This window comes from Brachypodium distachyon, chromosome 5 (assembly GCF_000005505.3).
Source record: "Brachypodium distachyon strain Bd21 chromosome 5, Brachypodium_distachyon_v3.0, whole genome shotgun sequence".
Taxonomy (NCBI): domain Eukaryota; kingdom Viridiplantae; phylum Streptophyta; class Magnoliopsida; order Poales; family Poaceae; genus Brachypodium; species Brachypodium distachyon.
In genome coordinates this window covers 12,016,411-12,031,674 of record NC_016135.3, presented here as the reverse complement: position 1 = coordinate 12,031,674, position 15,264 = coordinate 12,016,411, and the positions used below count along the sequence as shown (strand labels likewise).

The following is a 15,264-nucleotide window of genomic DNA, read 5'->3' as shown; positions in this document are numbered from 1 at the left end:
TGTGGTATCCCCTTGTTTATAAAAGGAGTACCAATGCCACTGGTCAAAGGGTTCCAACCCGAGTGATTAGAACTTAGCACAGTGTTCACCTAAGTAGCCAACCCGAGAACTCCCCGGGTGATCTGTACGCACTCAAATTTGTGAATATAACTCAAAGCAGGACGTAGGGTATTACACTTCTGGGTGGCCCGAACCTGGGTAAAACTCTTGTGTCTACACTTCGTGTCTATCGCCACGCCGGCAATCGCCGGAGCGATCACCTCGCCCTCCACCGAACCAAAAAAGGGGTGCTCGGCATCCCCGATGCCGGAGACCGTGCTCCGACATCTCTATACATTTATCTAACCGCGAAAAACCAAGTTGGGGTTAGCTTCCACCAAAATCTATCCGGTGTGGTGGAAAGACTAAACATCGATCATTAATCGCTGGACTAGGTGCAACCAAGATGTCCACTTATTAATAGTTAAGTTGTCTGAACTCGACGTTCAGGGGTACCGTCGATAAAACATTGGCAAGAAGAACATCTTTCTGTTGCACAATGTTAAATAATGATGGGTTTTGAAGCCCAAGAAGGCTATCCCTCAGCCAAGTATCTTTCCACCAGTCGAGAAGCGTTGCGTCGCTACCGGGCATCCACTCCTCCTTGCCCCAAGGTGAGAGGATCTGCCACCAAATCTGACGCGTGACCGAACAGCCCAATAGGAGATGGTATTGGTTGGACACATATCACGATTAGAAAATTAGTACTCCCTCCATCACATATTAAGTGACTCAAATTTGTCAAAATATGAATGTATCTATACTCAAAAAGCGTTTAGATACTTGTAATATTTTATCACTTAATATGGACAGAGGGAGTATATAGTTGTTGAGCCAAAACTAACTCAAACTAAATGTACTACTCCCTCCGTCCCATATTAAGTGACAAAATATTACATGTATCTAGGTGCTTTTTGGGTATAGATACATTCATATTCGGGCGAATTTGAGTCGCTTAATACGGAACGGAGGAAGTACAACCTTTGTTTTATAAAATAAGATATGCTTATTAGGTTTCGTACGTTGAGACAAGATTTTGAACAAAAAATATTGTACTGTTAGTAATGGATTTAGTGATACCAATTTCATGTCATATAATCATATTAACACAATAATTCTCCGTCAAAAATTTGTTTTAACAAAGAGATTATGGAACAAATGAGTACTATTTAGAAACGGAGAGTAGAAATTTAAAAAATCATGAAAGAAAATATGTATGTATATATAGATGAATTCCAAATTAATATGTATTCCATTGATACATATTTTAACACGTGAGCCGTACAAAAATAAAAAATTATAGACTTATAATAGAAAATAGCGTGTAAATATTTTACTTTGTGGCATGTAAATATTTTACGAAATTGTTTTGCACCAAAAAAAAGGTTCAGGGCTTACACAACTATTGAAGTTTCCTTTTTAAGCACAGAGAGCAAAAGTTGTTTTTGCCATCAAAATTAACGTGCACATAAAGGACCAAAAATAATTTTTTTATTTTGATATAATATCTGAAAAACTCCATTCTTTCCCTGTGAAAATCTTCCGGAGTAAAGGAGAAGCTGAAGTTCCAAATGCCGATCTTTTTATTCATTTTAACACTATATATTCTTCACTCTCTTCTTACCTTTCTTTTGTACAAATATATCATTTTCTATTTTGATATGATATCCGAAAAAAGTCCATTCTTTTCTTTCCCTGTGGCGTAAATGATATCATGTGAAGGTCGTACACATATATTCTTCACTCTCTTCCTACCTTTCTTTTGCATAGCACACGTACGTGGCCTGCTCTGTTTTGTCTAACTAATTTGTAGCACCAGAACCAGAGAGCGTCATCAACCTGGCGACCCCTAATTTGTAGTAGCCTTCTTTGAACAATTGAACTTATGAGCTCGAGCTTAATATATTGATTAGTTCATATCTAAACGAGTAATTAACTAATCACTCACCAGAAGTGTTACAAGGAAGGAAGGAGTATCAGTACCATCAACCTGACGAGATATAAGGCCCGTTTGGATCCGTCCCTTGCCATGCCTAGCTCAGCCAGGCTAGCAGCTAGCTTACCTCGACATCTCCAGCAAGGCAACACAAGCCATTTGGTTAGCTAGCTCAATAAGCAGTTAAAGCTTGACCTCCTACGTTGGTTTGAGAGAGTGACGTGGACTTGCCCGTGCAGGAGAACCGATTTGGCTCTCCTCTGACGGCAAGCTTTTTGCTGCGGTTACTAGCAATATTGCCTGACAAAGCTAGAGTTTTTAAGTGCAACCAAATGACCTCCCTTGCCAAGCAAGGCTAGAACTGTTCTTGCTTGAGTTCCAAACGTACGCATACTTTCTTTTCCAGCACCTATGCTTCTTTTCCGGGAAACATTTGGCAACCAAGCAACCTACTGTATATAGAGAACTCTTTTTCTAGGAGAGCCCCGCAGTCCCGCTCGCTCAACTTCCCGATCGAGACATAGAGGAAACAGCGACTGGCCGTTTAAACAACGCCACACGTCCTTCCCCCCCAAACGCCACACCCTTGGCGCGCCGCCCCCACTCCTCTTCCCCTACCCGATCAATCGACCACGTCACGCTCCACGTTTCACCTCGTCTGCACGTGCCTCACCGCCTATATACATGCGCCCATCCCGGGCTATCGAGAGGACGAACCAAGTCAAGCCACTGAGAAACCTGCGGAATATCCCATCACTTCATCAGTGATCAGCAGCGGGGCGTTGGCTAGAGCTTGCTAGTAGTAATACGGTGGCGTGTGCTAGCTGCAGACTAGTGGCAATTAACCCTTCATACGATCTCGTGCGAGCCATGGGTGCGCCGGCCGGCTTCGTGGTGATGGCCTCGGTGGTGTTGGCCGTTTCTCTGTGCGGCGGCGTGGGCCGGGCGCAGGACATGGACAACGAGTGGGCACGCTACCGTGGCTTCTTCGGCGGGGGAGGCACTCTGCTGCCGCAGTCGGACGTGGACCTGCTGGAGTTCCCGCTGAACCTCGAGTACCTGGAGGCGGAGTTCTTCTGCTGGTCGGCTCTCGGCTACGGCCTGGACGGCATCGACGTCAACCTCACGGGCGGTGGCCCGCCCCCCGTGGGCGCCCAGACCGCCGCCCTCACCCCTTTCGTCCGCGACGTTGCCACTCAGTTCTGCTACCAAGAAGTCGGCCACCTCAGGTACACACACACACAATTCGGTCAATCGATCAACAGTTAATCTCTCTTGATCGACGAAATTAAGCATTATATGTATGATGTGATGGCATGTACAGGGCGATCAAGCAGAACGTGAGGGGGTTCCCGCGGCCGCTGCTGGACATCAGCGCGACCAACTTCGGCAAGATCGTGGAGCAGGCGATGAACACGACGCTGGACCCGCCCTTCAACCCCTACGAGAACAGCCTCAACTTCCTCATCGCCTCCTACATCATCCCCTACGTCGGCCTCACCGGCTACGTCGGCGCCAACCCCAAGCTCCTCACCCCTCAGGCCAGAAGGGTACGTCCGCGTGCCCCTGCTTCACGACCTACACGGCTACACCACACGCGTGATCACTCTACCACTGCCCCAGTGCCCACCCATCATAAGCCACATCGATCAATCACGGATCACACACACACACAAACTGCATGCGTATTATTCCCCATTGCACAACATGTACATGTATGTAGTAGATGATTAACCGAGATTATTTTTCTATAGCTGGTGGCGGGGCTGCTGGGCGTGGAGTCGGCGCAGGACGCGGTGATCCGGGCGCTGCTGTACGAGCGCGGGTTGTCGCGGGTGGCGAGCTACGGCGTCGGGGTAGCAGAAGTCACGGCGCACATCTCGGAGCTGCGGAACGAGCTGGGGAGGAGAGGGGTGAAGGACGAGGGGCTGGTGGTGGCGCCGGGGGAGGGGCCCGAGGGGCAGACCGTGGGGAACATCATCGCCGGCGACCGATTCTCCCTCGCCTACGACCGCACGCCCGAGGAGATCCTCGGCGTCGTGTACGGCACGGGGAACCCTGCCCAGGCCGGCGGGTTCTTTCCCCAGGGCGCCGACGGCCGCATCGCCAGGGGGCTCCTCATGTAGTCGATCGATCGGGCCGGAGGCAGGGATGTGATGTCAGTAAGGATTGTTGTGTTCTCGCAAGCTGTAGACTATAACATCGTACTACTTGTGTGTGTTGTCCTTGTGGGTAAAATTGGGGTATGTACAACATGATGCTAATAATCAATAAAAGGACTTATGCAATGCAAAATACAGAGATAGTGGTTTTTTTTTCTAAACTGTGTTTGATGTTGATGGCACGCAATCTTTGGCATGCTCATTTCCGTATATGGAATCGATGAAACATACAGAGTAAATTGCATTAGAGATCCTTAAACCTGGCAGCCATGTTCACTTTCAACCATAAACTTGCGGATTTGAAAAACGGCTCCTTAAACTTGACAAGTTGGAACATTTTAGTCCAAAATGACAATTTCGGACCAAATTAGGCCACGCTGACATCTGACGTGGCTCGGGGGGTTCTTTTTGCAAAATTGCGGCTTCTGAAATCTTGCGTTGGCCCCCCGGAAAAATATGGGTTCTAACCCGCAGCTTAAATCCCTAACTCTAGCCTTAGAAATTCCCAAATCTTTCCACTGCTCTCTTGAAGCAAGCGCCAGCCGTGTCGCTATTCCAGTAGTTGCTGCAGAAGCCATCGACGTCATTCGTGTGGACGTCGATGGAGCCGCCGTTCAAGTCGTCGTCATCTATGCGATTCCATCTGTGTGGGTGTCGCCGGTTGTGCCGTCGGAGATTGTTGACAATCGCCTCCGGCAGTCCGGCCCTTCTGTTCCGTCGCTTCGTCTCCCTCGGGCGAGGCAGTGTAACTGAGGAGGACAAAGGCCCAACGGTCTAACACGCAACGAGTGAGGTTTTTTTTAATAAATCAAACATGCCACCTCTTTGTAGCGATGCCTGAACCGCGGGTTATAGGCCAAAAAATACCTGGGGTTCAATGAAAGAAAAACAACGGCCGCAAATTTGCAAAGAAGATCCACCCAGCCACGTAAGATGACAGAGTAGCCTAATTTAGCCTGAATTCATCAATTTGGACTATAAGTGAACCCACATGCCAAGTTTAAGGGGACGTTTTTCAAATCCTCAAGTTTATGGATGAAAGTGAACATCACTGCCAAGTTTATGGATCGTGCATGCAATTTCCTCAAACATATACGATTATGAATACGATCCTTGTGAATAATATATTTTTCCTTTTAAAGGTGGAGGACCATCTCTTTTCTTTAAACAACCAGTACCTACCTGACTTTACTGATTCGCGAGAAATAATCTAAATTAACACAAATGAACAAAGACCATGACAAAACTAAATGCTAATCAAGATATTCAGAAGTCAACATCTCTGAGTCCAGCTTTTACATCTATATGTTCCTCGTGTACGTGGTAACAAATTAAACTGTGGAATAACATGTATGCTTGTCAACTAAGCTCAAAGTCATGCTGGACATTTGTGTTAATCCGGAAATTTTAGTCCAATTATTTAGTATTTTGATGAGATCATTCATTAGATCCCTCTACATTTGCTCTCATAAATACCAAACTGTCATCTATAAAAAGAAGGTGGTTGCCGAGAGGCGTTGTAGGCACCACTTGGATGCCCACAAGAATTAATGTAACTCCCATGCTCAGGCGCTAATAAGAACAAGTACGGTTTGATAGGATAACCATGACAGCACACATATCAACTTTCCTCCTCCATTTGGACTGGACTATTTGGCAAACGTTATGCAGCTAATTAAGTACCGAACGATTCAGTCCAGTAGGAATTGCGTGGACGAGAGCTAAGCAGACCAAACGCCCCTAGCCATGGCGGGATGCATGCATCCTTTCACATGAGGGCTTGCTGCCTACTTTTTTTTCCGTCTCATTTTCTTCACATGAGAGTGTATGTACATGCATGCGATGCCAAAAGAGCTAATGTCAGCAAGGTTCATTCACATTTCAAAAGTTCCAAATGCTTTACCTCTCAAACGACATATCTGATCTACAATCTGTTTTCCCCATTGCGCTCACTGCGATGAGAGCTTCAAAACTAGATCCCACTTAAGTATGTTTTGACGACTTTATTTTTGGGCACAAAGTTACCAGCCGGTAATAGCTAAGTTACCCGACTATTCACAAAGAGTTATCAGCTTCAAAATTAGACTTTACTTAGGGATGTGCCGATGACTTTTTTGATCTCAAAAGTTATCAACCGTTAGTTCAGGTGCGACTGAAAACACATTCCACTCCGTCCTTACCAACACACAATGTAAGGTAAATCTTACAAGTTGCAAAAGTTACCAACATACAAAGCATGAACTTACCAACAAAATAATGCAGTAGTGCAAATAGCTACCAAGAAATTAAAATAAAGTAACCAACCCACGACGTGTAAAGTTACCATCCCCACATGATACAAATCTACATGGCATAAACTACCAACATTCGATGCATGAACCTAGCAAGACATAATGCATATAGTTACCAACGACCAATGAATAAAGTTACTAGCCCTCAATGCATGAAGTTATCAACCCCACAAAGTGCAGAAAATTTGCACTCGATTCAATGAGAAGTGGGAAGATTACCATAGGATACAAACCCACATGTTAGAAAAGCTACAAACATGTAATGCATGAACTTATCAGCACACGATGCATATGGTTATCAACCCACACTGTGCACAAAAGTTTGCATTCAATGGGAGGGTACATAATTACCACCCCACAGGTTACAAACCTATGTGGTACAATATCTACCAACATCAAATGCACGGACTTACCAACACACAATGCACATAGTTACCAACCAGCAATGCATAAAGTTATCAACCCCGAATGCACAAAGTTACCAAGCATCGCGCGCACAGTGCACAAGGTTGCCTTCAAACGGGAGGGGACAAAGTTACCACCCCACAGGGTTACAAAACTACATGGATAACTACATCAGTATTGGGGTGATAATTACGGCCTGAATTGTTGGATAACTATATCGATGCCAGGTTGGTAACTATAACCTGAACAGTTAGATAACTAAATTGTTGCCAGGGTGATAAGTATAGTCTCGGCAGTTGGGTAACTACATCTACTGTAGGTTGATAACTATTGCCTGAACGGTCACATAACTACATTGGTGTCGGGGTGATAAGTATACCCTCAACAGTTGGGTAACTAAATCAGTATTAGGTTGATAATTATAACCTAAAATGGTCAATAACTATACATCTATAAAATAAGAAGCATGTAACTGGCAATAGCAATGCTAAAAATTGGCATAAGGTCAAAAGATTCACATGTCAGTACTATAGTATCAAGCATAGCAACAATCGAATACAAACAGGTCATGGTCCTGTGTTGGATCGATACTACAAGAATAATCCAAACATGTCAGCATGTCTCAATGGTAGCATGTATGCACAATACCTATGGATCTAGCGAAATGATTAGCATGTCTCTAGGGTAGCATAACTATGAACAACACCTGATTCTACCAAAACAATTTGCATAAATCCATGGTAGCATCAATTAACATGAACAGCCGAATATGATAAAGTCTTAATTGATAACATGTGTGCATCCTGTGTGCATCAAAGTTGAGAGCTCACCAAGCACCAAACCACCTGCCCAAGATGGTGAACAACAGAGAGTCGGAGCTTCATCAGCAGTGAAGATGCTGGCATGGTGTTTGATACGGTGATGGCCTTTCTCAAGAGGGGAGGAATTGAAGGCAGCAATGAACATCGTAGAGGCGCGAAACTTCCGGGCAGAGCTTGTTGCCGCCGTTAACACGCTCAACCATGAAGCCTATCCCTGTGATTCCATCGATGTTTGCCTCCTCCATGCCCCTTGAAGACGATGAGAAGCAGATCTTGCTCCGCCATCGTGGCGTCCATCCTGGTGCCGGCGAGCCGCATTGCATCCTCCATCTGCAACCGCGGCCTCCTCCCTTGATCTCCCCATGTGGACGGTGTCTGCCCTCGTGCCGACGAGATATGCTGCTGCAGGCGGATGTCTTGGCATTGCCGAGCCACGTTGCATCCTCCGCCTCCAGCAACGACCTCCGACCTCAATCCCCACGCTACATCCTCCGCCTCCAGCAGTGACCTCTGCCCTCGATCCGTCCTGGCGTCGGCGAGCCGCACTACATCCACCCCTTGCAGATGCAGCCTCCGCCCTCAATCTCTGCACGCTTGACTGCAGATTAGAAGGCTCCGCCGGGCCTAGTGCCGAATCAAGGGCCTGTAATCTACGGAGTGGAAAAATCCGAGAGGGTGGCTGAGGGAGGAGGCCGTTCTTCAGTCCGACAGGAGATGAGAGAGCAAGATGGAGACACAGCACGGTGTGGGAGGGAGCTGGAAGAGAAGAGGGGCAAGTGGCCTGGTGCGTGGATCAGGAAATTGTATAGAGACAGCAACAGGCAAGAGGCGTTCGGCGTTAAGCCAAGTACGGAACGTTCTCCCGATAGATTAATTGTTCTTGTAATCATTATTGTACTACACTTGAGGAAAAACTGGCTGGGAGGACAGGAAGACCTATTTTGCAGCAGCGGCGCTACAGTACACATGGTGCAAAAACTCTACATGCTTCTTTGACAAGATGGGCCCAATGGACAAAGGTTTTAAAATTTTATTCTTCAAGCCCTCCAATTGGCACGAATACCAGTCTGGACGTCCAGAGATGCACACGGGACAAGATCCAATGGTGCAGATTGCTGGGGGCTTGAGAGAGGTTCGACCTAGCTCTGTTTTATTGTCTCTAATTTGTTCTGATTAAGAAAAATATTACTTTGCATTGGTCTTAATTTGTTGACGGTCGACTATCATGGACAACATTATCGGAGGTAGTTTTTTTAGGGGCATATCGGAGGTACAGTTGATCAAGAAGTTCGTTACAAATGTCCTCCGTAGTTAGCCCAAGCAGATCGAAGTTGAAAGGATAAAGAAGGCCCATTGATGGCTGGGCCAGCTCTATTTTTTGAAATACCTGGGCCAACTATTGTGGGCTATCATCCTCTAAACTAATGGATATGGGTCCATGATGTATGTTGGCTGTGTGTATATATGGAAACAATAATCTCTTTTTGGACAAAACAGAAAAAAATATTTTTCTCAAAAAAAAAAGAGAAAAAGATATTGTTTGTGAGATGACAAAGCTAGGTCGGATATCCAGGGAATGGTATGCTCAAATATGCTTGAAAGTTGAAACGCAGGAATAAAGCTAACCATAGCATCAGGGAAGAACCACATGCACCAATAATAGTACTACCGGGTCAGTCGTTGCTGGATCTAGAGCAGACCGCAGTGATGTTTGCATCTTGCGACTGGGCATCTATTCTTTGTTTATCGACGGGGCTGTGCAACCAAGAGCTTTGATCTATCCAATCTACTCCCCTGCCGACAATGCTCGGAGTATTTGTGATGACCAGTTGTTCTCGTCCCCTGCCGAGATTGTTACCTTCCTCACAAGGAATATGTTGTACTAGTAGATAATGTGAATTAATTATAGAGTGAACCGGATAACTATTCCATCAGATGTTCACATTTCCTTCTGAAATCCACCAACGCTGCAGCAATATTATATATTAGTGTCTCTTCGTCAGGCTCCCAGGGAAGCTGTCGAGCGATGATAGCTGGATACTAGTAGTACAGAACTATTTAACTACTCCACCCTGATCGTGCCAAGTACTTACACAGAGCTCAAGATCTGGCTCTCCAATAGAAAATGGGTAATTTGTCTGTACTAATGGTCTTGTAGACCAATAATTGAGGATCTATTTACAGGATGGAGACGATTGTTTTGGCGAAAGGTAGATGAGCTGTGACGAGGCGCAGAGAAAGAGTATCAGCAGATGGCCGTTGCAGCATGTCGACATGGGAGAACATGCGGGGCTCGAAAGGCTTGCGGTGAGGTGAGTGCATCGCTCGCTGACATGCATCCTGGCAAATGGGTCCGGGGGACTAATAATGCAGGCCGGTTGGGTTGGGAAGAGATAAGAGTTGGGTCGCCGTGGGGTTGAGGTGTTGACACTTTGTTTCGGTGCCTTTGGATCAAAGGGAGGAGCAAACGGATCATGACTACCACCGAATTTCCTATGTTCCGAAGTGTACACGGTGAGGCATCCTCGTCCGGCACCTGTCTGTCAGTTCTCCCGTCGCGTCCAGATTCCAATTTGCAAGGTGAGTTGAATGAAGATAGAATCCGGAGAATGGACACGACACGCAGCCAATCGTCCACCCAAAACGAGTGACGCTCGAATCAAGCGAGCTCCGGGGAACCGGAGAAATCTCACCACACGCACGCACAGGTTCCTTCTGTTCGGATCCTTGGCGGTGGGCAGAATTCGGTCGACGCGCCCCCTGCCTCGTAGTTCCGCCAGACTTCCCGCGCGCGTCCACACGGCCTGGTGGAATTGCGGCAGAGTCTCGTAAACGTGGCAGAGGCATGCGTAGCGCGCCGCTGTGCACGCGTCAGTGCCACAAAGCGCCGATGCGTAACGTACTAACGTGGCAGGGCAGACGCGCACCTACCAGATTAATATCGATGGATAATTGGATGTTGCATGGACGTCAGGACATCACTCTGGCTGGCTGTAGCGGAGTCTGTGGGCGTCCCAGATTTGGCGCGGCGGCGCCGATCCAGTCTCGTTTGGCTCGGACGGAGCCCACAGGAGCATCAAAATTTCCGAGAACTGACTGCGTGCGAGATCTCGATCCCGCCTCCAACTGGAGACGGAGCCAAAACCGTTTGCGAGCAACCGACGCGACGCAAACCTGCCAACCCCGAGGCCCGAGCCATTCATTACGCGCCACCTCAAAGCAATCGGCTGAGCCCGGCCGGGCCAGCCCGCCAGTGTCGTGTCCAGGACGGTAAATCTAGCGACGTTAATGGCCTTGCTTTTTGCTGCGGATTAATATTCTAAATAGAGTGAGTGGGAGTACTAGTTAGCTCGACGAAACCTGCCTGCCGAGATGGTGGGCGGGGCCGTCGGACCAGTGGGCGCACTGAGAGCTGATCAGAGGAATACCGGGCAGCTGCCCGCGGGCGCGTATAAAGCGAGGGGGTACTCGCTGGGGAAACGCAGTTTGCCGCTCTCGGCAGCAGTCGGCACCTTGCCTCGCTTCGTCTTGCCCGCAGTTCTCGTCCTCGCAGTTTACTAGGTACCTTCTTCTGCCAATCGATCTCCATAAAGTTCCTGCTGTTCTTCTGCTCTCCCTTGTTGAGTTGTTGCTAATTTGGTATGGACAAAGGAAAAAACTGGTGATAATTAAAATTGTTCTGTGCGGAGTACCTAAACCGTCGATTCATGTCGATTTGTTTCGTTTGCTGATGAAGAGACTCAATCTACGTTCACTCGCCATAGTTAATCTTAATGATGTCTATGCAGAGACAGACAGGAAAGGGGACAGGACAGGGAAAGAGGGGCTAATGGCTTCCAACTACGTGGACGCGACGGAGGAGGCGGGCAGGTTCCACGGCCACTACAGCAGCAGCACGACGCCGACCGGCGCGGCGGCGTCGCCCAAGACGAAGCGGAGGGGCTGGCCCGGGTCGGCGTCGGCGCCCTCCGGCGCCGGTGGCCACGGGCCCGCCCCCAAGTGCGTCTGCGCGCCGCCTACCCACGCCGGGTCCTTCAAGTGCCGGCTCCACCGCACCAGCTCCCACGGCGGCGGCCACGGTAGCCACCCTTCGTCGTCCCCTCCATCCCCGGCCAACGCCGCGCCGCCGCATCCGGCCGCGCCGTCCTCGTCCTCCCGCACGGTCGCGGCGCAGTGACGCAACCCAAGCAGACAAGCATCGGTCGGGCTCGAGAATCAACAAGAGGGACACAAAGAGAGGACAAGGAATTAAGGCGTGTCGTAAGAAAGGGAGCTTATTTGTTCCTCCCTTGATATGGTGTCATTTGGAAAACTATTTCCTGCTATCTCTCTTTTTTCTCATCTTTTGTTGGGATCTCCGGTCTCCCTCCCTTGAATGGTTTTTCCTCCATGAAGAGAAGAAATTCCGCATCTTCTGCCTGCTTTGCCTATTCCCCCACGTCGTCCATTTGGGATGGAGCACCGAAACGGTTAGTCGTATCTGTTTAGAACCTGTGCGGTCTTTTCTTCTGTGATTACCATTTCAGTGAAATCCAGACTTCTTGCAACAGGTGGGATCTTGGTCTGAATTCTTTTCACTTCAGTAGTACAAACAGATTTGCTACAAATGAGCCAATCAAATATCAGTAGGTAGAAGCAACATTTTTACGGGGAACACGAGTCTTTTACAATTATCATACCATCTACCACGGTGCTACGGGTTTGTCGGTGGCTCAGTTCACTTCACCACCAGTTCTAATACTGGTTTGGTTAAGGGCTCTTTGATCCAAAGAATGGTATTAATGTTATCTTGCTAGTCTGCCACTTTCATTCTGTACCATGGCGTGAAGCTTCCTCAGCATTCGGTTCGAACCATGCACGGATACATGCCTGCCGCCTGCATGCGTTACTGAATGTAAGAGGTGATGTCTGTTTAGCGGACGACCGCCGAGACCAAATACGGGGACGAATTCCGGTGGCCCATTTTTGAGTTGTCGTTTTTTTGCCATTTTTATAGGCAAGACTTGACAACTAAGAAACTAATCCCTAATAAAGAAAATGATATCCAATTGAAAGAACACTAAATTTTCTTATCTCCATTTTCTTAACTACTATAACTCTATCTTTAACTTCCTAAATAAGATAATCAATCTCTTTATTTGATGGGCTGGAATCTGGATCTGCTCCATATTGGAGATGAACACTCTACCGATGGCTTGGCCTAGGTGCTACATTCACACCCGTGACAATATGGTTAAATACAAGTTTGAATATTTCTTGTTTGTATTAGGTCAAATTATGATGAGTTGTTCACTGTAATTTGATTACATACAACGTCAAAAATCTATTGGTTGTGATATGTTCAGAGGCATAATACAACGATTCTATTGACTGTGATCAGTTTAGATGCAATGTAAAGGTCTATCAATTTTGACATATTAGAACATGTACAATGGTTGAAACTGCCTTATGTTATGTGTTCCACGTCAGACAACAAAACATGTTGTACAATCGGTTATCTCTTATTGTTATACATATACCCTATAATTAATGCTTTGATGAATAAATTAACAAAACAAATCTAGTACAATGAGAAATTTGTCTTATTTTTGTTTTATCATTCTTGTGAAGAGATCATCTTTTAATTAAGAGAAGTCATATGTCTTTTCTTCATTCCTCTCTCGTTCGCGTCAGATTTATCCTACATGACATCGCTAAGAAAAATTGTACACGCACTTATGCACGCTTATGATGATATTTTGGTCGTGGTCCAGTCTAATTTCTGATGGATCAGTAGTAGAATATTTTATTTTGTAAATTCCTACCATATCTCTTTTTTAGTTTTATTGTGCTTTTAGTAATATAGATTAAATATTGCAAAACTCCGTGTCGAGAACTATCGGAAAACTCAACGTTTAAGATAAAATTTGAAAAACTACACATTTAAAATTCACCGTGTGTTACAAAACTCCATTGCCGCTAGCTTGACTGGTATGGCCCACCTGCCAGCAAGTGTCTCGTTATTCTCATCTAGGTATAACCCCTCTCCGATACATTATGTGTTGTCTTTTTGGTGTGTTGCTATTGTTAAAAAGATACAAACCTGCTCAATGCATCGTCTTCTGATGGTCCATCTAAAATAGTTATAATTAAAAAGATTTGTGAGACAGATTTGATGATCTTTCTATAGTTTTTTTTACGCAAGCAATTATCTTTGAGTAAAATGCACCGCAAGTCCTATAACTATTGAATGTGTGTCAAGTGAGTCCTAATTCTTTAAAATTGCAATCTAGACCCTAATTCTTCTTAAGTTGTTACACGCGGTCCTAAATGAGGCCGAGCCGCTGCTGACCGGCCATGTGGCAAGTTGACCATTGCCACGTCGGCCAAGGGACGTTGGGCGGGAGTTCTCCCTTGCTATTCCGGTAGTCAACCTCTCTCTCTCTCTCTCTCCCCTTGATTGTGTCACCGCCCCCAGCCTCTCCCACCGGCCCGCCGTCATGTCTAGGTCGATATTGACCGCAAGTTCCTCTGATGCAGCGGGGAAGCGAGGCAAGAAGAACAGCTCCCTTCCACCACCGTAGCCCCCAAAGCCGACCACAGAAGCTTGCCTTCCGTCGTCGCCGTCGCCGTGCCATTGGTGAAGTGCCCCTGCTGCCAAATCAGGACGATACTTCGTCTTGTGTCTCAATCAGAGACGAACCCAGATAGAGTGTTCTACAATTGCCCGAATCACTATGTAATTTTGTTGGTTTCTCATCGATTTGGGTGTTTAACTCTTTACAAGTTTAAAATTTGGTTGCGATTTGTGATGTTGTTAATGTGCAGAGGGGTGGGTGCAATTTCTTCTACTGGGAAGATAGGGAAGACATTTATGTCCATTATTTGGAATCAATTGGTACCCTAGTTCCAGATGTTTGGAGCACTGTAGTCGAATAGGAACTGTGACCATCACCTCGACCAACATCTGAATCCTCGGATGAAACCCCGTCAGTCGCGCAAAATCACACAAGAATCGGCAGATTACTTACGATATTGTGGCGGAGGATCATCAAGGAGACGTCGTGAGGGCACCATCACGTCGGAGCATCCCCGACGACGCGCGGCGATGGCCACCGCCTTACCGCCGCCCCCTTCAAAGATCGCCGGTGGTAAAACCCTAGAGTCGCCCGCCCTATCACCTCTGCTCGGAGCGGGGTCTAGAAAATTGGGGAAAGGACCATCAAATGAGAGATGGAGGGAGGTTCGGCCTATTTGCGATATCCAGCGACCCAACAGTTAGCCAGCCAGTCAACTTGCCACCTGGCCAGTCTGCAATGGCTAGGCCTCGTTTAGCACCGCGGATGAACAACTTAAAAATAACTAGGATACAGATATGCACTTTAAAAAAATGAGGACTCACTTGACACCCTTCCAATAGTTATAGAAGTTGTGGTGCATTTTACACATTATATTTCGTACAAGTTTTATAATGGTTGGCAATTTTAGAAACCGTCCAACCTAGTTGATTCATCGGTGGAGAAATAGTAAGTACTGGAAATACTAAAACAAAATTACTGGAATCTACAGAATTATCGATTTATTTTTTTAACTACAAGGATCGATCGGTTATTAAAGCACTGGTTAGTACG

At 46.6% G+C, this 15,264-nt stretch overlaps 2 protein-coding genes across 2 annotated transcripts; both read left to right on the top strand.

Annotated features, from left to right (window-relative positions):
• The first annotated feature begins 2,530 nt into the window (after positions 1–2,530).
• On the top strand, positions 2,531–4,294 carry LOC100825562 (desiccation-related protein PCC13-62). The gene is made up of 3 exons (XM_003579615.4): positions 2,531–3,204; positions 3,300–3,525; positions 3,730–4,294. The coding sequence occupies exons 1-3, from the start codon at positions 2,846–2,848 to the stop codon at positions 4,099–4,101; spliced, it is 957 nt and encodes a 318-aa protein (XP_003579663.1). The 5' UTR covers positions 2,531–2,845; the 3' UTR covers positions 4,102–4,294.
• A 6,728-nt stretch (positions 4,295–11,022) lies between these two features.
• LOC100825877 (alanine and proline-rich secreted protein Apa) lies at positions 11,023–12,203 on the top strand. Its single transcript, XM_003579616.4, has 2 exons — positions 11,023–11,215; positions 11,443–12,203. Exon 2 carries the CDS (start codon positions 11,484–11,486, stop codon positions 11,829–11,831), a length of 348 nt encoding a protein of 115 aa, XP_003579664.1. The 5' UTR covers positions 11,023–11,215; positions 11,443–11,483; the 3' UTR covers positions 11,832–12,203.
• Positions 12,204–15,264: the final 3,061 nt, after the last annotated feature.